Genomic DNA, 23,524 nt, shown 5'->3' with positions numbered 1-23,524 from the left:
GCCTCAGGGCTCGGTTCTCGCACCCATTCTTTTTAACATCAACATTAAACCGCTGGGGCAAGTCATCTGTCAGTTTCGGGTGAGATTCCATCAATATGCCAATGATACTCAAATGTATATTGCCATCCCAGGCCATCCCAGAGATGCCGTTTCTGTGTTCTCCCAGTGTCTGAAGGCTGTCAGGGTCTGGATGGGCAAAAACAGGCTCAGACCTAATCCCTTCAAGACTGAGTTGCTCTTGCTTACTCCTCGATCTGGCCAGTTGCTGAGTCTGAGTCTCTCCCTGGATGGGGTTGCGCTATCCCTGAAGGAGGTGGTCTGTGATGTGGGGGTCCTCTTGGACTCACGGCTCCTGCTCGAGTAGCAGGTGGAGGCCGTGGCCAGAGGTGCCTTTGCCCAGCTTTGGCTGGTCTGCCAGTTGCAGCCCTATCTTGACTGGCAGGCCCTGGCAACAGTAACTCATGCCCTGGTAATCTCTCATCTGGATTACTGTAATGTGCTCTACCTAGGGTTGCCTTTGAAGATGACCCGGAAGCTTCAGTTGGTCCAGAATGTGGCGGCCCGCCTGCTTATATGTGCTAGGAGACATGATAGTGTGACACCTCTCTTGCAGTCACTCCATTGGTTATCTATTTGCTTCCGGATCCTACTCAAAGTGCTGGTTCTCACCTTTAAAACCCTTCAGGGCTTAGCACCTGCTTACCTTCAGGAATGCCTCACCCAACCAGTTTTGCCCTATCCTTTGAGATCTTCTCAGGTTGCCATTCTTTCGGTCCCTGGTCTCAGAGAGGGCCATAGTACCAGGGCCCGTGGAAGGGCTTTCTCTGTTGCTGCCCCTTCACTTTGGAGTTCTCTTCTCCCTCAGATTGGGTCTGCCTCCTCCCTTTAAGCCTTTTAAGATCTTATTGAAGATGTTTCTTTTCTGCCAGGTGTTTGCCCTTTAAATCCCTCCCTGCCTCCCTCTCTTTTAAATATTGGATGCTGTTCTTGCCTGTTCTTCCCTGAGTCTGTGGATTGGGCAGTATATTAAATCTTCAAATAAATAAATAAATAAATAAATAAATAAATTCCAAAGAATCACAGCAACAAGGAACATATGGATGTGACCAAGTTGGATGTATTTTTTCCAATTGCTTATTACATTTTGATATTGCTTTTCCTTCAAAAGCTAGCTCAAAACAGAGGTACTATATACCTGTAGATCATGTACAGGTATATACCTGTGTAGAAGGTTCATTTTGTTTCTGAATAGAAGAGGACTCATAGGATGGTTTTAGTTTGGAGAATGTGTTTCATAATGTGCTCTTTTGACCTCCCCTCCTTTCCCCCAAATCCTCCCTCCAGCATTATTTGACCTGTTTCAGTGGCACCATAGCTGTGCCTTTCCTTCTGGCAGAATCCCTGTGTATAGGAAAAGACCAGTACACCATCAGCCAGCTCATTGGCACCATCTTCAGCTGTGTGGGGATCACCACTCTGATCCAAAGCACTGTAGGGATCAGGTAGGTTTTACTCAGCAGCACGTCCTTCCTTCACTGACTGTCAAGGGAGCAAGGAGTTGTTCGCAAACCAAGCTTTTTCTTTTTGGCCATCCAGACTTCCTCTGTTTCAAGCCAGCGCATTAGCATTCTTGGTTCCTGCCAAATCGATCTTGGCCCTGGATAAATGGAAGTGTCCTCCAGAAGGTAATTCAGACACTTTCAGCCTGTAGGGTGGGGGGAGATGGTGCATGAATACCTTGAGAGTCTCTTATGGAGTGAATCAACCAAGTGGTGACTTTGTATATTATGAATGTTATATATTATATTATATATTATACACAGAAGGCTCATGGTCTGTAATATCCCGCCATGCAATGAAGAGGATGTTGTCAAACATCTGCACCTGATCAGAAACTGGGGGAAGCAGGAGAGTGGTCACCTTCTCTTCATCACTTGGTGGGATGTTACAGAAGGCTGGCTTCCCACATGATTATGGGCACACCATGGTAAGTTACCACTAGTATCTAAGGATCAACTTTTCCCAAAGGAACTTGCCTGCCAGCTGATATCTTGGTCAAGGTCTCTTCCTTAGATGCCCCCACTTTCAGAGGTTAGGTTGGTGGCTGTCAGCAGTTATGGCTCTCCCTTCCTAAGCATATTTGCCTGTTATTTGAAACATCAGGCTGAATCTCACATATATGGGCTGACATCCTGATTAACCATGCCCAGAAAACAGTAAGGGCCTGGAAGGAGGGCTTGGGATATACTAACTGACCCAAGGTATCTGCAACCATATTCCACGTAAGAGTTACAATGGCAATGATGTCTTGGTGGGGGGTGGATGCTGAAAACTGCATTTTCACATGTAGAATGTTTTGAGGTTGTGCAGATGAACAAAATAGCTGCAGGGAAGGTGGGTGGAGGGGAAGCCAGGGATGGACTTACCTTCTCACCAGACGGGCATTGATGTCCTCTTTGGCACACTGGCATGTGCCCACATGATCTGCATGGGAGATTCCCCCGGAGATCGGTCACTTTAGGAGCCTAACTCTGTGTATGCTTGGGCTGTGTAGAGCCCGAGCATACACACGACCCTGGCACTGGAGGTTAAGGGCGCGAGCCCTTAACCCTGGCTAAAGGCTGGGCTTCAAAGCCGGGTTAGGCTGGGCAGGAGTGCTGGGATTGGGAGCGATCCCCGTGCTCCACCTGCGTAGCCTAACCCAGGCTGGGCTGTCCTAGCCTGGGTTAGGCTGCTCGTGAGAAGAGTCTTATAGTAAGTGCTGGGAAATGACAATATCCCTGCATTGGATGCACAAGCTGGAGGACAGATATCTGGACTGCATACAAAAAATGGTAGTAACACTGTGAACTGATTGAGTAAATGCTAGTAAAATATGGAAGATACCTTGCACTGAGGCCTTCTGTGACAGGGAGGAATAGCCTGTTAAGCCTAATGGCAGATTACTTCAGACCATTTAGTAGAACTCTGATGAATAAGCTCATTGACAAAAGGATTCTCATTATGCCTGTATCAAGCAAGTTGCTTCATTCTGCTGATTCATTTTTACTGTTCCCATGCATATTCACCTTTATGCAGAGGAGATCTATGGCAACTGGACCTTACCACTGAATACGTCTCACATCTGGCAACCAAGGTTAAGAGAAGTAAGTTGAACCAAGCCTCTAGCTTGGCCAGGGATAACCCAAGTTCCGCTCAGCAACATTAGTCAGGGAGCAAGCATCTCTCTACCAGTATCCCCTAAGGTGTGTGCATGTGCACATGCTCACAATTATTATTTTTTATGTCCACTCAGTTAGTTTTAGATCCCACTCAGGTTGAATCAGGAAGGCCCCATTTGGAATGTATGTGCGCTCACACTGCCTTGATACTGCCACCCAGAACAAAACCTATTCCACACACACAGACGAAGAAAATGAGAGAGAAGACTGCTCTCTGCCTTACCACATACCTAGGATTTCAGAATATTTATTCTGGAGAAGTTATTTAGAATTCATCCCACTCAGGTATAACCCAGGTATATATGTGGAAATATGTTAAAAGTGCTGCATAAAAATCCATATTGATTTTGCAGGAAAGGTCAGTGAACAGGAGGTAACAGAAATTTTAACTACCTCTCAAAGATCTTTCCTGTGGAATCATGACTGTTTCATTGCTTCAAATAAGCAAACACTGATGCAACAGGAGAAGCACCCGGGTAGCAGGAGTGCTTCTAGAGAGTTCCAGACTAACGCTGCACTGGTGTTAGTGTGTGTGTGCGCGTGTGTGTGTTGGGGTGGGATTTCAGTGACCTCACAGAAGCCCTCGGGGACATATTTTCAGGTGGCACCAAGTGCTTCTGGAGGAAGGGGAGGTTATCCAAATTTGCTCCCATCACTGAGCCAGCAGTGGAGTTGAGTAAGTTGAACTTTTTGTGAACACAGGTGTGCCTCCCATTAAACCGGCACTTCTTTAGTCATTATGTCAACCACTGAAAGTAATAAAGCAGTGCCCTTGCATGATCTGCCAAAGAGATGGCTGGCACTGTCAGCTTTGATTGGCATGCGGGCACTAAATCCAGGTGCTCCCTTACAGCCTGTGAAGATGTCAGGACCATAGGCTGTGTTTCTAGCAAGCATGGTTGCAGAGTGGGAAGAATCCAGAGAATATGTGTGGAGTTGCTATTAATGGCTGATAAAGCCAAAGAGGTTGTCTGTAGAGGAGAGGTTTCTAGTGTGCATTGAATGGGATTTCACTCAGCACTGCTCTCCTCTCTGCCATTGTCTCACACACAGGCCTATGAACTTCATATACTATCTAGTGATCCAAGACAAAGAGGAAACCAACATTATATTTCAATTAGGCAACCTGAATGAGGTTTATATGTTAGGTAAAAGGCGCAGTGGGGAAATGCTTGACTAACAAGCAGAAGGTTGCCGGTTCGAATCCCCACACTGGTACTAATCGGGCAGCAGCGATATAGGAATATGCTGAAAGGCATCATTTCATACTGCGCGGGAGGAGGCAATGGTAAAACCCTCCTACCAAAGAAAGCCACTGGGCTCTGTGGGCGCCAGGACTCGAAATCGACTTGATGGCACACTTTACCTTACTTTACCTAAATCCATGCAAATATTAGCAATTCCCATAATGCATCCCTATTACAGAATCTTGGATTTCTGGCTGCAAACATTGGATTTTTAGTGCCATGTGACTTGACTGCTCTTGCTTAACTATCCATGTTTCGTGTTTGTCAGTGTCGTTATCTTTTCCCCATTTCTGCCATAGATCCAAGGAGCAGTCATCGTTTCCAGCCTGGTGGAAGTGGCAATTGGGTTGGTGGGCCTCCCTGGGGCACTGCTCAACTACATCGGGCCCCTCACCGTCACACCCACTGTCTCCTTAATAGGTCTCTCTGTCTTCCAAGCTGCAGGGGAGCGCGCTGGATCACACTGGGGCATTGCAGCACTGTAGGTTCTTGTTTGTATTTTCCAATTTCAGACTGATGCAAAGTATACAGAGGTGCAAAATGAGTGCAGAATCTCTGTGGAATGAACTTCAGAGGTACAAACTGGCCAGACTCCCACATGCTCCTTCATCATCTTACTCTACTGCCAGCCCAGCCCAGATGAGGTGGAGAGTGAGACTGTAGATGGTTGTCCTTCTACAGACAACTGGCCAATATTTAGAGTCTGGGGAGATCAAGACAAGAAGGGTGAATCAGTACTAGGAGCACAGGGGGAGTTTTAGTTAGAGCTGGGGACAGTTTAAATTAAAACATGAGAACACATGCATTAAAAACAATGCAAATGTGATGACAATAAAAGAAATAGACTTATGGCACAGGGAGAACTTTGTAACATGGGTCACAATCTCATGTATTGGGTAGAATTTGGACACAATCCATGGAATTTGTGGCTCCACAGTTCTGCGTAGAATAAATTATGAGAAACAGATTATAGAGGCAGATATATTTAATTTGCACCTTTTATTCTTGGTGCTGCAGACCCAAATATCCACAGCTATTCCCCTTTCCCTCTGCTTTTCACTCTATCCTTCCTCTTTTTAACAGGTCGATTTTTTTAATCGTTTTGTTTGCTCAGTACCTACGAAATGTGTCTTTTCTCCTTCCTGGCTATAAATGCGGAAAAGGGTGCATTGTGTTCCGGATACAGATCTTCAAGATGTTTCCAGTAAGGATGGTCCCCCTTTTAAATTGTCTGATAATAAGTTTTCCATGGTCCAGAACTTAGTCAGATTCTGATTCTTTGAGACAGTTACATTATTATCCCACTCAGAGCTCCAAGGATCTCTGAGTGGCATCTATGGCTCTTCCCCTGCTCACGCCATTGAGGTAGGCTAGGTTGAGAGAGACTGACTAGCCCAAGCTTGATGGAAGAGCAGGGGTTTGAAGTTGAGTCTGCAGCACTCATAGGAACATAGGAAGCTGCCATATACTGAGTCAGACCATTGGTCTATCTAGCTCAGTATTGTCTTCACAGACTGGCAGCAGCTTCTCCAAGGTTGCAGGCAGGAATCTCTCTCAGCCCTGTCTTGGAGAAGCCAGGGAGGGAACTTGGAACCTTCTGCTCTTCCCAGAGCGGCTCCATCCCCTGAGGGGAAGATCTTGCAGTGCTCACGCATCAAGTCTCCCATTCATATGCAACCAGGGTGGACCCTGCTTAGCTATGGGGACAAGTCATGCTTGCTACCACAAGACCAGCTCTCCTCACCAATATAGACTCCATACAGTCTACCACACTAGCTCTCTTATGCACATGATGCTCAACAGCATATGCCAGGGTTCATCCATAAAGTATGTTGTACATCAAAGAGGGAAAGGCAAAATTGCAAAAAGGAGGGATTGGGAACTGAATACAATAGTGGAAAGCAGGCCTGGCTGAAATCCCTGCCCCCACCAGCACATGAGGCAGTTTGGTGGTGCACAGAGTGCACCACACTCCTCCCACTGGTTTCCTACCTATTTCCATCTCTATCCCCATAGAAGGTGACCAATCACCCCACTCCATCCACCCCCGGGTCCTTCCTTGCCCCTCCCCAGGTCAACAGGAAGCCTTTTATAGCTCTTCCTGTCTTAGAGAGTCAATGGTTTATCAAGGTGTGCATGGCCAATCCAGAGCCTGAAACACACTTGACTGCTGCCCAGGTCCAGTCCTGGTGGCTCACCACATGAGGCAGCTGTGCACAGAGCCAAAGATCACTGGTTCTAGTCCTGGTGGTTCTTGATAGCCTGGCACTAAAAAGACATCAGGGTTGGTACAGGAAAGCTTGTTGGGGGCGGGGGCAGGGGCAGGTGGGAGTCACTTGCATGGACAAGGAGCCACAACTGAAAAGACCTTCTCTGCACTCTCCACCCACTAAACTTCAGATGGCAGAGGGTCTTGGAAGAGAGCGTCAGATGAAGAATGTACTGTTCAGACAGACTCATGGGATAGGTGGGGGTCCTTCAGGTGCCCAGGTCACAAGCCATTTACAGCTTTCAGGGTAATCACCAGCACTTTGAACTGTGCTCAGAAATATGGAAGAATCCTTAGGCATTTCACATGGAACATGGGGGTCTTCAGTTCTGTGATTCTAGATACCACAAATTATTCCAAGATAGAAGGGCAAAGGTATGTGGGGATTCATATCAGCTCAGGAAGACTCTCTTATTTCTCCATTGGATTACAAAGTGGGCCCATGACCCCCCCCAGAAGCTTTATGGTAATTAGTGTAATAAATTTGAAGTCCAAAATATATTAGTCTCTCTATATTTCGGGTGTGGCCCCTTAGCTTTGGAACACCCTCCCTGAAAAGCTCTGCCAGGCTCCCTTCCACAGTGTTTTAAAAAAAACAATCTTTTAAAGATGCTTTTTAATATGTGCTGCTTATACCTGGTAGCTTCTTTAGTTTTTATAGTTCTCAGTTTTTAGCTTGTCAAATAACTTTTAATTTGACACTTTAAAAAATGTAATTTTAAATGCAGTTTTAGCCTGGTATTATAACCTTAACTTGCTTCATTTTATTAGTCTTATTTTACATTGTATCTGTTTTATTAATGCTGTGAGCCGCTCTGAGCAGTAGTGTACTAGAGGGGCGGGGTATAAATATTTTAAATAAATAATAAATATTCATCTGTGTTTCATTGTGGCCTTGCCACTTTTTGTAAGCTGTCTTGTGAGGCCTTTGTTCATGAAAGGCCGGATAGAAGTCCCATCAATAAATATTCGGTGATACTTTAGCCACATTCTGTTTCTCCTTCTGCTGTTGCTCCTCCCTCAGACTTTGATGGATAAGTACAGCTGGATGTGCATTGTACTATCCGTGTCTTTTCTCCAGATCATACTGGCCATTTTGGTGGTCTGGCTCCTGTGTTATATTCTGACAGTGACAGATGTCTTTCCTCGTGATGCAAAGGCCTATGGATATAAGGCCAGAACGGATGCGAGAGGAGAAATCATGTCCATTGCACCATGGTTCCGTTTACCCTACCCTTGTAAGTAATGGGTGTTTGAGGCATGTCTGATGTTGATTTGTGATATATAATCAGAGCCATTAATCCTCTATGATTTTCAAAATGGAGAATTTCATAAAGCTTCTGATAGGATTTTGGAAATGTAGGGGTGTGCAGGGAGATTGCCCTTACCTCCCCACCGCGGTTCCCCCTCTGGCACTGCTTCAAAAACTGCTGGCACAGGGCAGCTGCATACTCTTCTAGTTTTACGCTGACCAGGGCGGCAAGAAGGTATACAGCTTCCCCATGCCAGCGGTTTTTGAAGCAGCATTGGAGAAGAAAGCACAGCAGCGGGTGGGGGTGGGGTAAGGGCACCCTCCTCACAACTTGAAGTGACCCCCCATTAAGGCATTGTCTGCAAACTGCTCCAGTCTCCTGGAATGGAGCTCTGTGCCCCACATGGCGTATTGTTCCTTCCCCATAGCCCTCAGTTATGTACTCCCATTGATACACAGTAGCTCTCCTTCACTGACCCATACTTCTCCTCCTGCTACTGCAGTGGTCCTTGGGACTATTCCCACCAAATTCTGAGACAAAGCCTGTAACATAAGTTAATGAATCCAAATAAACATGCATATTTGCTGACTTGATGTTGTTTGAGTGCCGAATTGAAGCTTTATAGATTCATGTTTTGACTTGACATTCCCAAGGAAGTTTTTCACACCCAAGATTTAGTCCACATCTCCTCCAGAATGGAGGTGTGCCTTCACATATCTGCCAAATTAACCCCAAGTCCCCATGAGCTTTCAGGGAGCACTTCACACACAATTCAGGTTTTTCATCCCGCATTAGAGTGTAGCCCTAATTATATCTGGAGGAAAAAAACCCCACTTTTTGTATTGGGTTTTTGGTGCAAGTTCAAACTTGCAGTAAAGCCTCACAGAAAACCTGTGGTAAAGCCCTGCTGTCTGGGAAAGCTCAAGGTAGGGGTGTGTGTGTGTGTGTGTGTGTGTATCACCTCTTTTCTATCTTCCTGGTGCATGGAAATGAACTGGACCGTCTTCTCACCAAATGTTCCTTTCCCCTGCTCTCTTTTTCAATGTCATCTCCTGAACTGTGCTGAGACCCTGCACTCTGTTCTTCAAAGGGTGCATAGCCAGAAAAAGAACCACGTGGTGGAGGGTAGGAGAAGGAGAGAACAGATTTTCCCAGCAACCCACAATGTGCTTTTCTTTTGCTTCACATTTCTACCCCTAGGTTTCAGACTCATGCGCCTAACTGCAGTTAAAAGACGGAGGAAGTGAAGGGGGTTGACCCCAGTGACAGCTGTTTCCTTGGCCTTATGCTAGCAGGAAACTCCTAGAACAGGAACTGAGGGGAAATGATCTACACTAATCCACCAAGCTTTTTGTTGTTGCATTCCATGCCACCCTCCATACAGGAGCAAAAGCTATGAGGTCACAACATAAATAGACCCTAAACTCCTTTCTTCTGCCTCCATTGCAAAATAATGTGTCCACTAAGTTCTGGAAACTTCCATGCCACAAGCCCAGCTCTTTCTACATGCATCTTCTGTAATGCAGGACTTTTGAGGGTTTTGCCATCCTGCATAAAGGCTTGTGTGGAAATCTGTGGGAGAGTTGATGTGTGATGTAGATAACTAGGGTCTGCATATAGGACTGGGGTTTGGACTACATGAATTGGGTTCTGTGCCATGTGCTTGGGATGCCTGGCAAGATACATTATGAGCGAATACCTACAATATTTGCCTTTCTTCATCCTAGGTCAGTGGGGGCTCCCCACAGTGACAGCGGCTGCTGTGCTGGGCATGTTCAGTGCTACCTTGGCTGGGATCATTGAATCTATTGGGGATTATTATGCCTGTGCTAGGCTTGCAGGTGCTCCACCTCCACCTGTGCATGCCATTAACAGGTAGGAGATATGAAGCTTCTTTGCATAGCTTGTTTATGTGACGCGTAACTCTGATGCATCGTTTACCAGGCCCTGAGTGTTTGGAAGAAACTGGCTGTAGGTATTATTATTATTATTTCTTGTTTACACAGTCAGACAGGAGTTATTGACTGGTTTGTTTTATCCAGACATCGAATCCTTCCCAAGGACCTGGGGTGGCTGAATTTTATTGTCAATGGTTATAGATATCATCGCAGAATATAGGCTGTTCCCAGTAAACCTGCTTTTTGTAATTGGCTAATGGTGATTTCTGTGGCCCCTATGGTGTTGAGGTGCTCTTCAAGGTCTTTTGGAACTGCACCCAGGGTGCCACTTATCACTGGGATTATTTTGGTCTTTTTCTGCCACAGCTTTTCAATTTCAATTTGTAGATCTTTGTATTTGGTGATTTTTTTCTATTTCTTTTTCTTCTATTCTGCTATCCCCTGGTATTGCTATGTTGATTATTTTGACTTGTTTTTCTTTCTTCTCGACTACAGTGATATCTGGTGGATTGTGTGGCAGATGTTTGTCTGTTTGTAGTCGGAAGTCCCATAATATTTTTACATCTTCATTTTCTTCAACTTTTTCAATTTTATGGTCCCACCAATTCTTGGCTACAGATAGCTTGTATTTTTTGCAGATGTTCCAGTGAATCATCCCTGCTACCTTGTCATGCCTTTGTTTGTAGTCAGTCTGTGCGATCTTCTTACAGCAGCTGATCAGGTGGTCCACTGTTTCATCTGCTTCTTTACAAAGGCGGCACTTGCTGTTTGTGGTGGATTTTTCTACTTTTGCTCTTATTGCAATTTTCTTAGTGACTGTTCTTGTGCAGCTAGTATTAAACCCTCTGTTTCTTTCTTCAAGTTGCCATTCTTAAGCCATTGCCAGGTCTTGGTGATGTCTGATTTTCCACTTATATTTTGTAAATATTGACCATGCAGGGGCTTATTTTTCCATTTTTCTGCCCGGTTCTTGACTTGTTCTTTCTTGTAGGCCTGCTTTCTTTCATTGGTGTTGAATAGTTGCGCGTTCTTGACCATTTGAAGTGCATCGTCTTCACTGTCCCTTATATATTCTTCAAGGCCTCTTTTCTCCTCCCCTACTGTTTGATGGACTTGCAGCATTCCTCTTCCACCTGAGCTGCGAGGGAGGTAGAGCCTATCTACATCACTGCAGGGGTGCAGAGCATGATTGATGGTCATGATTTTCCTGGTCTTACAATCTAGCGTCTCTAGCTCTGCCTGGGTCCAGTCTATTATTCCTGCAGTGTATCTGTTAACAGGTATAGCCCAGGTGTTTATGGCTTGTATGGTGTTCCCGCCATTGAGTTTGGACTTGAGAATTTTTCTGACTCTCCTGATGTATTCACTTCCAATTTTTCTTTTAACTTCAGTGTGTGCGATGTTATCAGCCTGGAGAATGCCCAAGTATTTGTAAGGTTCTTTCTCTTCCAGGTTCTTGATCTTGCTTCCATTGGGCAGTTCTATTCCTTCTGTTTTTGCTATTTTCCCTCTGTTTATTATTAATGCAGCACACTTGTCTAGTCCAAACTCCATTGCTATATCGCTACTGAATATACGGACAGTGTTTAGCAGTGATTCGATTTCTGACTGGGACTTTCCATACAACTTCAGATCGTCCACGTACAGCAGATGGTTGATTTTACTGGATGTTTTAGATGTTTGGTATCCGAGGCCTGTTTTGTTTAGTATTTGTGAAAGTGGGGTCATGGCGATTACAAACAATAGAGGGGATAGTGAGTCCCCTTGGAAAATGCCTCTTCTAATGCTAACCTGTCCAAGTGCTTCGCCATTGATTGTTAACTGTGTACTCCACATGCTCATTGCTTTTTTAATAAAAATTTGAATGTTTTTGCTGACACCAGTTGTTTCTAAACATTTTAGTATCCATGTGTGAGGCAATGAATCGAAGGCTTTCTTGTAGTCAATCCATGCAACACTTAGATTTGTTTTTCTTGTCTTGCAGTTTTCTAAAATCATTTTGTCAATCAGCAGCTGGTCTTTTGTGCCTCTGGTGTTTGGGCAATTTCCTTTCTGTTCAACTGGAAGTTGTTTGTTAGTTAATAAGTGTTACATGACTTCATCTGCTATTGTTCCAGTTAATAATTTGAACATGGTTGGCAGGCAGGTTATCGGTCTATAATTACTTGGAACTGCGCCTTTTGCTGGGTCTTTCATAATGAGATAAGTTTTCCCAGTTGTTAGCCATTGTTCAATATCACCGCCTTTCATAATTGATTGAACTGTTTTGATAGTTGTTTATGAAGGCTTGTTAGGTGTTTAAGCCAGAAGCCATGCAGTTCATCGTCGCCTGGCGCAGTCAAATTCTTAATTTTCTTTGCTCTTTCACTTATTAATTCTGGTGGTATTATTAGATCTTGCATTTGCTGGTTACATTTTTTGACCTCTTTCATCCAGCCTGCTTTTTTATTATAATCTATTGGATTGTCCCATAATTTCCCCCAGAATTGCACTGTTTCTTCTTTATTTGGTGTTTCTACGTTTCTTGCAGTTTCTCCTTCTATGCTTTGGTAGAAACGTCTCTGATTTGACTGGAATTAGAGATTCTGCCTGTGTTGTGTAATTCTGGCTTCATATCTGCTAATCTTCTTTGACACTGCTATTATTTGCTGCTTTATTATTTCCAGGACTTCTCTAATTTTCCTTGAATCTAGGTGGTATTTTTGGATCTGATACTGTTTGGTGTTTTCATTCTTCAGCTTCTTGTCTTTCATATCTTTCAATTTACTAGCATCTGATCTAAGCCTGGAGATTTTATTTTCTAATCGAATCTTCCATTTAGGTGATATACTGCTTTCTTTTTTTACAGGTCCACTGATCTTATATCCGAGCTCTTGTGTTGTTATTGTTGCTGCACTGTACATTAGTTGGTTTGTTTCTTGCAAATTATTAGTTGATATTTCTGCAAGTGCAGCATTGACATCTTTTAATGCCTGAGCAAGTTGTTTTTTGGCAACTGTTTTTAGAGCGGGAAGTCGAACCCTGGTGGTTGTTTGGTTCATGTGCTCAGTTATTTTTTGCTTTATTTCTTGTTGCTTTTCTGTTAAACGGCATTTGGGTTTTTGAGGTGAAGGCAAAGGGGAGGTTGCCTGGTTTTGATTTTGAAACAGTTCAGCAACGGTGGTATCCTCTATTTCCAACACCTCCTCCATCTGCGCCTGAGCAACTGCTTCAGTTGGTGGTAATTCTTCTTCCATATCTTGAGCCTGTGTTGCTCTTTGCAGTTCTTCCAGCTCAACTCCTGTGAATACTTTATTTCTTATTATGAATCTTCTCTGGTCTGCTAGCCTTTGTTCTGTTATTTCTGTATCTGGATGCTTCTCTTTCCAAATTTGGTACATTCTTTTTAAATAACCTCTTCTAGTTGGACTAGACTTGTAATAGCAGATCATTATTTCCTTGTTGGCATTTTTGGTATATTTTTTTCGGTTAAGCGACGTTTCTTCCAGTAGCTTTGCTGTCTCCAGCCCTGGTTGCTCAACTGACGATATTTCATTATTATTATTATTATTATTATTATTATTATTAATAATAATAATAATTCGGTTTCTATACCACCCTTCCAAAAATGGATCAGGGCGGTTTACACAGAGAAATAATAAATGAATGAATGAATGAATGAATGAATGAATGAATGATTAAGATGGATCCCTGTCCCCAAAGGGCTCACAATCTAAAACATCTATTCTGTGATACCCACAATTTCCCCCCAAGTCATAGAGGATTGAGGGGTTGGAGGGAGAAGAGCTTTTTACTCAATCAGTTGTGTCAGGAAACAACAACCTCTCTTCATTTCAAGCTTTGGTTTTTTTACATAGCCAAGGAGTCATTAGAAGAAACTGTAGTGTCAGCCTTAGATGTTTTCATGTATGAAGCAAGATATCAAAATTATTCCCACCTTCTGGGAGTTGACAGAACAGTTGCTGCTTTTGGCATATTATATAGAAGGGTAAAGGGTTTCCACTGTTGTGCTTTAGTTTTGAAAACACTAAGCAAATTCAATAGCCACTCTGAAACTTGTATGACATCAAAAGGCCTTGACCAACATCCTGAGTTATGAAGGTGCTGGTGCTAGGGGAGAAGTGCTGCTGCTGCAGTCTACTAGCATAACTCAAGTAATGGGGTGGATGGGTGGGATGGTTGATGACCTCCTCTTCTCCTGGAAGTACAGGTGAAACTCGGAAAATTAGAATATCGTGCAAAAGTCCATTAATTTCAGTAATGCAAATTAAAAGGTGAAACTGATATATGAGACAGACGCATTACATGCAAAGCGAGATAAGTCAAGCCTTAATTTGTTATAATTGTGATGATCATGGCGTACAGCTCATGAAAACCCCAAATCCACAATCTCAGAAAATTAGAATATTACATGGAACCAAGAAGACAAGGATTGAAGAATAGAACAATATCGGACCTCTGAAAAGTATAAGCATGCATATGTATTCAGTACTTGGTTTGGGCCCCTTTTGCAGCAATTACTGCCTCAATGCGGTGTGGCATGGATGCTATCAGCCTGTGGCACTGATGAGGTATTATGGAAGACCAAGATGCTTCATTAGCGGCCTTCAGCAATTCTGCATTGTTTGGTCTCATGTCTCTCATCCTTCTCTTGGCAATGCCCCATAGATTCTCTATGGGGTCAGGTCAGGCGAGTTTGCTGGCCAATCAAGCACAGTACACTGTATACTTTTCAGAGGTCCGATATTGTTCTATTCTTCAATCCTTGTCTTCTTGGTTCCATGTAATATTCTAATTTTCTGAGATTGTGGATTTGGGGTTTTCATGAGCTGTACGCCATGATCATCACAATTATAACAAATTAAGGCTTGACTTATCTCGCTTTGCATGTAATGCATCTGTCTCATATATCAGTTTCACCTTTTAATTTGCATTACTGAAATTAATGGACTTTTGCACGATATTCTAATTTTCCGAGTTTCACCTGTACTTTGTGCTATGCAAAAATATGTCCCTGAGGGTCATGCAGCCCTTAGGGACATATATTTTTACATGGCACAGATCACTTCTGGGGGGAAAGGTGGTCATCAAAATTCTCTGTCCCCCCGCCATGGGCTAGTGTCCATGAGGCGTTACTCTGAAGGTCATCTGCCCTAGTACCTGGCACATCATAACTCAGGATGTAAGCCCCCTCTAATTCTCAATTTTATTTTTGAGACTTTCTTCTCTTAGCAAGGGATTGGATGAACCACTAACATAATTATGCCTAAGAATTTATCTAGGCTTGGGGCCTTACCATGGCCTCAATATTTCCAAGTGCCTCCGTTGGGGTCTGAGCCTATTGTACTTCATATGCTTGGTTTCTTTAAAATTTCAGCTGTTCCCAGATGAGGAAGGAGCTATGACACCATGCATGAGGAATATGTTGCAGAGAAATTACTGATCCTTTATAAGTAATTGAACAGGAAGCCAACTTTAACTGAGAAACAAGAGCTTGATAATTATTACTTACGAAACATAGGCTAAGAAAACAATAAGCAGGCTAACGGTCTCTTATGCAGAGAGAGGGAGAACCTCTCAGTTTGAATTTAAGTCAGCAAGAGTAGAGCAAACAAACTGTTTCTCCGCCCCGGCCCCCAAGCCAGTATAGCTACATTCAAATATAGACAAGCATGCCCCATATAAAGAACTGAGACAATGTTCATGGCAAAAACCCAACAGAATGGTCAAATACTTGTGGGTTTTGCCGAACAGGGGAGCATGATTGTTTTGGGGCATACCTGCATAAGAACAGCCAAAGAAGGGCTTGAGTCATAGTGTGGTAGGTGATCCAGAATAGAGTTCATGATAGAACCTTCAGCTTTTTTCAATCTAGCACTGTTATTACATGGTCTGCTGTTGGTGGAGGCAACATATCCTTTGCATGGTTTGAGTCTCTGGGCTAATGTTTATGTTGCTGATCTTATGTATTAATTATTGGTTTAAATTGTTTTTATGAGATTTGAATGTCATCAGCTAGTGCAGGAGCCCTTGAAGACTGAGTATGACTGGAGTAATAAATAACATCAATCCGAAGTAAAAGATATTTTTGTAATTCTCTCCTACAAAAAGTCTTGGAGACAAACATGGAAAACCTAATGTAATTGTTGGGGTTCTTTTTCTTCTTCTTTCCCTAGAGGCATTTTTATAGAGGGAATCTCTTGTATAATTGCTGGGCTACTGGGCACTGGCAATGGTTCTACTTCCTCGAGCCCTAACATTGGAGTCTTGGGCATCACCAAGGTACCACACTGCCATGTTTGATAGCATCTTCTGTTTGTAGGATCTCGCTGGATGCCTGCCAGTCATGGCCAATGGGCCTATGCTGAGAGGAGACTCAGGAACATCTGGCTGGAGCTGGCTGAGAAATGAACCAAAATAATGTTCTCATGTGCAAAGAGTGGAAGTGGTTAAATCATGTTTGTTTCAAAGACATTCTGCAAACTGGGGTGTCCCTGTATCTGTGTTTTCTTATCCAAACCACTGTAACCTACTTAAACCTTGTGTTATTGTCACAATAAGCAGTGCAAAATATAAAACTGTTATAACCTGTGGAGAAGTAAAAGTCAAAACGTGGAGGGGGTGGGGGAAGCCAGTTGAAATAACTGTTAATTTGGTCTCAGTTTTTCCATCAGAAAATTTGGAAGATGTCCCTCTATTACAGTTAGAAGCCCTACTAAAAGGCAAAAGACTACTTGTGCCAGACAGGAAAAAACAAAAATATGTTGGCCAACATACCACACAGCATACCATCTATTGAAGAAGGGTACATGCTCAAGGCTTGTGAGCCAACCAAGAGCCCATCCTTGCTGCTGGCAGAGGCAGGGGAGGCTCTGTGTACACTTATAATAGCCGCAAGCCCTGCAGATGCATTGGTCACTGCCCCTGTATCCTAAGAGTTTCAAGTCTAGCTGCAGTACTACAGTCAAGAGCTGTATGCAAGGAAAAGAAATGTGGAGAGCAGAAAGCTATAGAAAAGAGTAATAAAAATATTGCAAAGGTCCAATGTACAGTATGCACAACTTCATATGGTTGGCTTTCCAATACAGGTGGGTAGCAGGAGAGTGGTGCAGTATGGTGCTGGAATCATGCTTATTTTGGGAACGATTGGCAAGTTCACAGCTCTGTTTGCTTCCCTTCCTGACCCCATCCTTGGTGGGATGTTCTGCACATTGTTTGGTAAGTTACTTGTAAAAACACCATCATGCCAAATACAGCCAGTAGGAGATTAAAAGGAACCACAGTGATAGACATTTATTGATATACTAGAGTGGAGGTACCTTGAAATGTTCAGTCATAGTTGGAATGTTAATTGCACAACTGAAATTTCAAGCAGGCTGTAGTGATTTTAGAAACCAAAGGCAGGAGTATCAATCCCTCATGATGATGGGAGGGAATGCATATAACCATAGAGCACTGAAAATAAAAGGCAGAAATGTATATCTAACCTTGTGTCGGACAAAAAGAAATAAAGGATCACATGAGATAGCATGCAGTTTCTCCTGTAGAAAGTGGAGGAGCACCAGGCAGCTCACTTGGCAATAATAAATCATATAAATAATAAAATAAAATGGAATTAGATATGCCAAGATGATTGTTAAACTTTGACTGCAGCTGGACTGCAACTAGGAAATAAAAACATTAATGGTTTGATTCCCTGGTAGTAAGTCAGATGTTAGGTGTGATTGTTTTCAGAGTAATAGGCAGTACTTGAATTTAGGTTTTATAGATGGGACATGAAGATACTTCATTTATTTGGTTTATATACCGCCCTTCCAAAAATGGCTCAGGGTGGTTAAATTAAATGGAAGATCAAAATCCGTTTAACAAAATTATGACAAAAGGCAACAATTTGGCATTTTATAAACACCTCTTAGACTCTCCTGATTAACCAAGAGCAGAACTATTATTAAAGGATGTGTTTCTTGAAGAAGATTAATCAAGATTGCTTCTTCCCTGTTTACATTTTTCCATAAACACACAAAAACCTGTGTGAAACAAGTATTAAGAAGAATGCCCAAACAATATTTACTTGGGGACAACTCAGCTCTACAGTATTCCTCCCATATTTATTCTCTGCAAAATGCTACACACAGATTAATCTCTTTCTCACAAAATGCTCACTTTGGGATAACTTCCTTCAACATTATCCCTCTATTCATCCTGGAGTATATGCACTGCTGATCCTTTCTGGAACAAGCAGAGGGTTTTATTTTTCTTGATGTGGACTAAAGGAAGCAGTATGTAGTCTCTGTGCTGTACAAAAATAGCAAAATTCTGTGCCCATCAAGGCTGACGTCTGAGACGTGTATCAAGTGTGCAAAACACAAATTTGCATATAAGCTTGTTTTGCATAACATATTCTCCTTCTGGTAGTCATGAGGATGGCAAACACAAGAAATATTACTGACCCCTGTGGTTTCTTAAGATTTCACAGAGCTTCCTTTGTCTGCATATGATGGCCTGTGGCAGCTCCCATGAAAATTGATATACTAAAAAAAGCATTCTGGGGTAATTGTAATGAAGCCACCTTAGTCCATAGCGTCAGTGAACACTTAGAGTAGTATGTAGTATAGCTATCATGGAACATATTGTATTCAGAGGTTACTGGCTTTAGTAGTCCTGAGTTGCAAGTTTGACTGAGTTACTTGGAGTATAATAATTTCAATACAGTTCCATTTGGATTTTGAAGATGCTCTGTGTCTAAAGTGTCTGTAAGAATAGCAGTTTAGGAGCACTTCTCTGAATCATCTAAGAATTATCCTCAGAAATATTGCATCTTTTGGACTCCTACATAACATCTGTCCACTTGAAAAAGATAACTGAAATGGAGGTCACTGGGTCACCATGATGAGCATCTATATTTCTGTGATAGTCTGTTATTGTTTATACTCAGTACAGTTGCATGTGTTGTTTATATAAATATATACCTGTTTTGAGATACACTGTGATTTTGGTAGCTCCCATGAGAATGCTATTAAGTTCAGTGCATGAGTAGACTCCACTCACACAGAAGCCTGGTTTCTATTGCCTTCACATGACAGCTGCACATGTGGTTGGTGCAACTGGTATAATCGCAGGACTGAGCAAAAGGGCAGCTGTGATCCTTGCTCCTGTGGAAGCATCGATCCGTACAACTGGCACCTTCACGCCAGTGCTGCTCAGCTGTGAGTCTAATAGGAACCACAACAGATTACTAAGGCATTCATATGGGGTCTGCCACAGATATCAACCCGTTGAAAAAGATCCGTAATAACTAGAAACTTGCTTTTTTCTTTTTAAAATGGAAGCTAAGGTTCTTAGGATACTGAAAACCAAGTTCTGTGTGCAGTACAAATAGTGTGATTGCCATATGACTGTGCAAAGCATGTAGTCTTGCCTATTAAGATATTTCTTGGCTCAGCTCTGTTTTCTTATCAAGAGAAAGAAAGAAAAAAGCCCAACCGAACAGCCTATAAATGGTCTATTAATGTGGATTTAGAGCGGGTTACAAAAAAGCATCAGGTTTTCCTCCTGACATGCTGTTGGTTTCTTTATTTAAAAATAAAAATAAAAAATTGTTCCAAAGATCAAACTTGCCTGGGCCTCTGACTTGGCTGTGAATTTTGCTCTGCTTCCTGAACCCTGAAGTCTGGGGGCTTGCTACAGACATCTAGGTGCTCACTGAATATGACACATTAGCACACACATGTTATTGTTCTGGCTCCCCATTTTGAAAAAAAGCAAAGCTGCTTTGGGAGGAAGAAAGAGGAGTCTGGTGACTGAGTTGTACTTAAGGGGACTGTGCACAGTTCATTCACTGTGCCTAAATATAACACACTCTCAAAACAGCTTTACTTAAATTTTAAAAAAGCTATAAAGGCAGTGTTACGGACACATTATCAACAGCACAGGCCTGTTCTATACCCAAGGGTATTTATGCTGAAGCATCAGCAGTAAATTCAATACCCTGGGATGGCACTCCTGATCTTCCATTTTAGCCAAACAACTCTGCATTTATAAAAAAAGTTGAGTTTCTTCTTCTTCCCTTTTTGCAGGCATGATCACAGCAGTGGGGTTGTCCAACCTGCAGTTTGTCGACATGAACTCCTCCCGCAATCTTTTTGTTCTGGGATTTGCCATGTTTTTTGGGCTCACACTTCCAAACTACTTAGATTCCCGACCAAATGCTATCAACACAGGTACTGAAATGGGCTTTGCCTACTCAGATGATTTATTTATCTATATTTATTTACTATATTTATATCCTGCTTCTCCTCTGGGCTCCTCCAAGGAGTCCAGAGTGGTATACATTTTGTTTTATCCTCACAACAACCCTGTAAATTACGTTAGCCTGAGAGATAATCGACTGGCTCAAAATCACCCAGTAAGTTTCATGGCTAAACTGGGATTTGAACTCAGATCTACTCAGTCCTAGTCCAACACCCTAACCCAGTGGTTCCCAACCAGGGTTCCTCCAGATGTTGCTGAACTACAACTCCCAGCAATCCCATAATAAATTGACTCAGTGGTTGTGAACCACTGCCCTAACCTCTACACCACAATTTCCCCTCTGATAACGGCCTCTAATGAAGCTAGATCTCTCAGGCACTAGGACAAGCTTATACTTGAGGGGGAAAAGCTCTATGATCGTGTGACTCTTGTGGTAGAATTATTTCTGCAAGTTTATATTATTTGCACCACAATACCCAAGGATACAAAGCCAAAGACAAAGCTCCAGTGGCAGGCCTCACTCTTAAGTAGTGTTTTGGGGGTTGGTTTGTTTTTTGCAAACCTCTGCATGACTGGGGTGTCACATTTTAAAACAGGATCTGCTTTTAAATTAGAAAATCACCTGGAAGGAGCAGTGCAATGACATATATATGTTGGTAATAGATTTAATTTTTCTGCTTAGCCTGATGATAGGAAGGACCATCTACATCCAGGTCATGATATCTCAATAGCTAAGGATGATTGGAAAATAATAAGTGAGAAAGCAAGCCATGGAAACTGAGTGTAGAGCTTTATACCAATTTACTGATGCTCATCAAACCAAACTCTATTGTCTAGACTGAAGAACATGTTGAGATAAATGTACAGTTGCAGTATGTATGAATACTGGCTCCATTGATGGAAAAGAAGCTAGAGGGGGCAAGACTAGGACTAGTGGGGGTGGGGAGGGGGCGGATGTGAGTTCACTTAAATCTATAAGCTTCAAATGTGCATGTTGGAATCTATATTACAAAATCCAGGTGTTGACAGTCTTCAGATACTGCTCCCTGTTCTGCTGCATTAGGAGCAGTATCTTAACTAATGGGATCAGACAGCACAAGACCCTTGTTAATCTCTCTTGTAGGCATTGCTGAAATTGACCAAATATTAACAGTACTGTTAACCACAGAAATGTTTGTTGGTGGCAGCATTGCATTCATTCTGGACAACACCATTCCAGGTACAGCTTTTATTACATTACAGTGGGCTGCAGCTGCAGCATGTATTTCATGTCTTGAGTGCACATAATCATAGGGATTCAAAATGGATCCAAAGCAACCTAGACCACACCCCTGCTCTATGTGAAACCCAAAGAAAGACTACACGGATGGAGAACAGGAGCTGTCAATTGGGCCATCCCCCTTTCCCCCCTTGACTCTAGTGGCATCTGTGTTATATATTGAGGTAGTGGTAGTATGAATGTAGCATTTATTGAGATAAACAGAGACAGCCATTCCTTTATCTCATAGGCATGACTAGGAGGCAGATGACCTTCCAGTAGTGTAACCACCTTCTTCACTGGAATAGAAGACTCTGGCTGACATGCAGACTAAGGGCGGCTTCACATGACCACCTGAAAGTCGGTAAGCTGGGAACCAGAGTTTCATATGAAGCCTCCAAATCCAGCAGGCATATCATCTGAGTCCACCCAAGTTCTGTCCCCGCACCACATTACCGTCATTCTCCCGACTTCTTCCACCCGACTTCTGCTCTTGGTTACACAGAAGCTGAGCAGAAGTGGAGAGAATGTCAGTAACATGGTGTGGGAACCAGACTCTGGCTGCTTCAGGTGACACACCTGCTGGGCGTGTGCACTGCCAGGAATCTCTAGGTCCTGGCTTACCGAATTTTGGACAGTCATGTGAAGCTGCCCTCTGGAAGCACCAGCACTTCTTATGAAGCACTGGTGCTGCTGTGTTGCAGCCTAGCACAGCTCTGCTGTTGGGTCACATGGTGGGGAGTGGTTTTCACCAATCTTCCCTGCTCCTGAAATGCTCCCTGCAGCCCAGAAGTAGATCCTTGAGGACTGCATGTCCCTTAGGGACCTATTTCCAGGTCTCTTCTGGGGGCAGGGGAGGTAGGCAAAATTGTCCTTGTGTTATGGGGTTAGCATGGAAGACAGCAGCAATGCTCACACAGCACTTTGCTGGGAATGCTAGTGCTTCCTTAGTATGCATGCCAGCCTCTTGTCATGCACACTAGAAATTTGTCTTTTTAATAAAATTCTGGGCATGTGCTGGAATCTGATCACTTGTTGGGGTGCTGCTTCCTTGTTGAGTGGGGGGAAAATCCATACTGTGGCTTTTGAGACGGAACTCTACATTTTCAACCACGATTTTAATTAACCCTTTGGAGAATTATTATCTAAGAAATGAGTCATTTACAAGATTGGCTAGACACACCCCTATTCCTTTTATTACTGTCATCTCACTATAATTGACTAAGATGCCCACCACTAAGAGGCAGTGTTTTAGTGTGAGCTTTTAGGTTGCCTTAACTGTACACTTAAGTTAATGGCAAACGTATTTTTGTTAAAAGATAATGTGGCTTTAGTCTTTGTTCCAAACTCATTTTTCAATCATCTGTAACCCTTCCCAGGGACACAAGAGGAACGTGGCCTAGTACAGTGGAAGGCTGGAGCATATGCCAACAGTACCACATCTGCAAAACTGAAGAGTTATGATTTTCCATTTGGCATGGGTGTTGTTAGAAAGGTCCAGTGGCTAAAGTATGTGCCAGTGTGCCCGGTTTTTGTGGGTTTTAACTGGAAAACAAGGAGGGATCCCGATACAGCAGAAGATACTCCAAACACAACAGATATCACAGTCATATGCACAAAGGTTTGAAAATGAAGCATCACAGAAAGCTGGACAACAGCAGTCAATCAGTGGAAGGAGAGTGTGCAGGATTCCCAGAGTATTTAAGTCATGTCCCAGCAGAGACTCTCCAGGCAAAGCTGGATCAATGGCTGTTAAATGGGAAGACATGTGTGGCTCATCAAGGCTTCTTCCCCGCCCCACATTGCCCCCTCTGACAACTGGAGTTCAAAGAAAGCAGGTAAGGGTTCACCCAGAGCCCCCTCTAGAACCTGAACACTCTCTAGACACACTTGTTCACAGGCAGTATTTTTTATTTTGAATTTTACATATCCAATTTGGGCTTAGAGGAGAGGTAAAGTAGTGCTCTGGTTTAATACTGGAAGACCATTAGCAAAGCTTGTGTGTATTCTCTAATTTAAAAAGGTTTTGCAGCCAAAATTATGCAGTCAGGTCCAATTCCATACATCTGGTTTATGCTATTTTACTCTCTGTACTGGTCAAAGACTGTAATAAAGGTTATCTAGCTA

General features: G+C 42.9%; 1 protein-coding gene across 7 annotated transcripts in view; it reads left to right on the top strand.

The window, feature by feature from the left end:
• SLC23A1 (solute carrier family 23 member 1) overlaps positions 1 to 23,524 on the top strand; it is a 43,555-nt gene extending 20,031 nt beyond the window's left edge. For 6 of the 7 annotated variants that reach the window (XM_053286594.1, XM_053286592.1, XM_053286595.1 and 3 more), the window contains 12 exons: positions 1,345 to 1,502; positions 1,597 to 1,685; positions 3,079 to 3,146; positions 4,768 to 4,949; positions 5,552 to 5,672; positions 7,819 to 7,975; positions 9,718 to 9,865; positions 16,065 to 16,170; positions 16,977 to 17,106; positions 19,965 to 20,108; positions 21,263 to 21,358; positions 22,777 to 23,524. In XM_053286594.1, coding sequence (XP_053142569.1) covers positions 1,345 to 1,502; positions 1,597 to 1,685; positions 3,079 to 3,146; positions 4,768 to 4,949; positions 5,552 to 5,672; positions 7,819 to 7,975; positions 9,718 to 9,865; positions 16,065 to 16,170; positions 16,977 to 17,106; positions 19,965 to 20,108; positions 21,263 to 21,358; positions 22,777 to 23,024 — 1,647 coding nt within the window. In that variant the 3' untranslated portion in view covers positions 23,025 to 23,524. Of the gene's footprint in view, positions 1 to 1,344; positions 1,503 to 1,596; positions 1,686 to 3,078; positions 3,147 to 4,767; positions 4,950 to 5,551; positions 5,673 to 7,818; positions 7,976 to 9,717; positions 9,866 to 16,064; positions 16,171 to 16,976; positions 17,107 to 19,964; positions 20,109 to 21,262; positions 21,359 to 21,647; positions 21,762 to 22,776 lie in introns of all 7 variants that reach the window. The other variant, XR_008314007.1, reaches the window with a different exon arrangement.

This window comes from Hemicordylus capensis, chromosome 1 (assembly GCF_027244095.1).
Source record: "Hemicordylus capensis ecotype Gifberg chromosome 1, rHemCap1.1.pri, whole genome shotgun sequence".
NCBI classification, from domain to species: domain Eukaryota; kingdom Metazoa; phylum Chordata; class Lepidosauria; order Squamata; family Cordylidae; genus Hemicordylus; species Hemicordylus capensis.
Note: the sequence above shows the minus strand (reverse complement) of the source record. Positions and strands in the feature narration are given on the sequence as shown.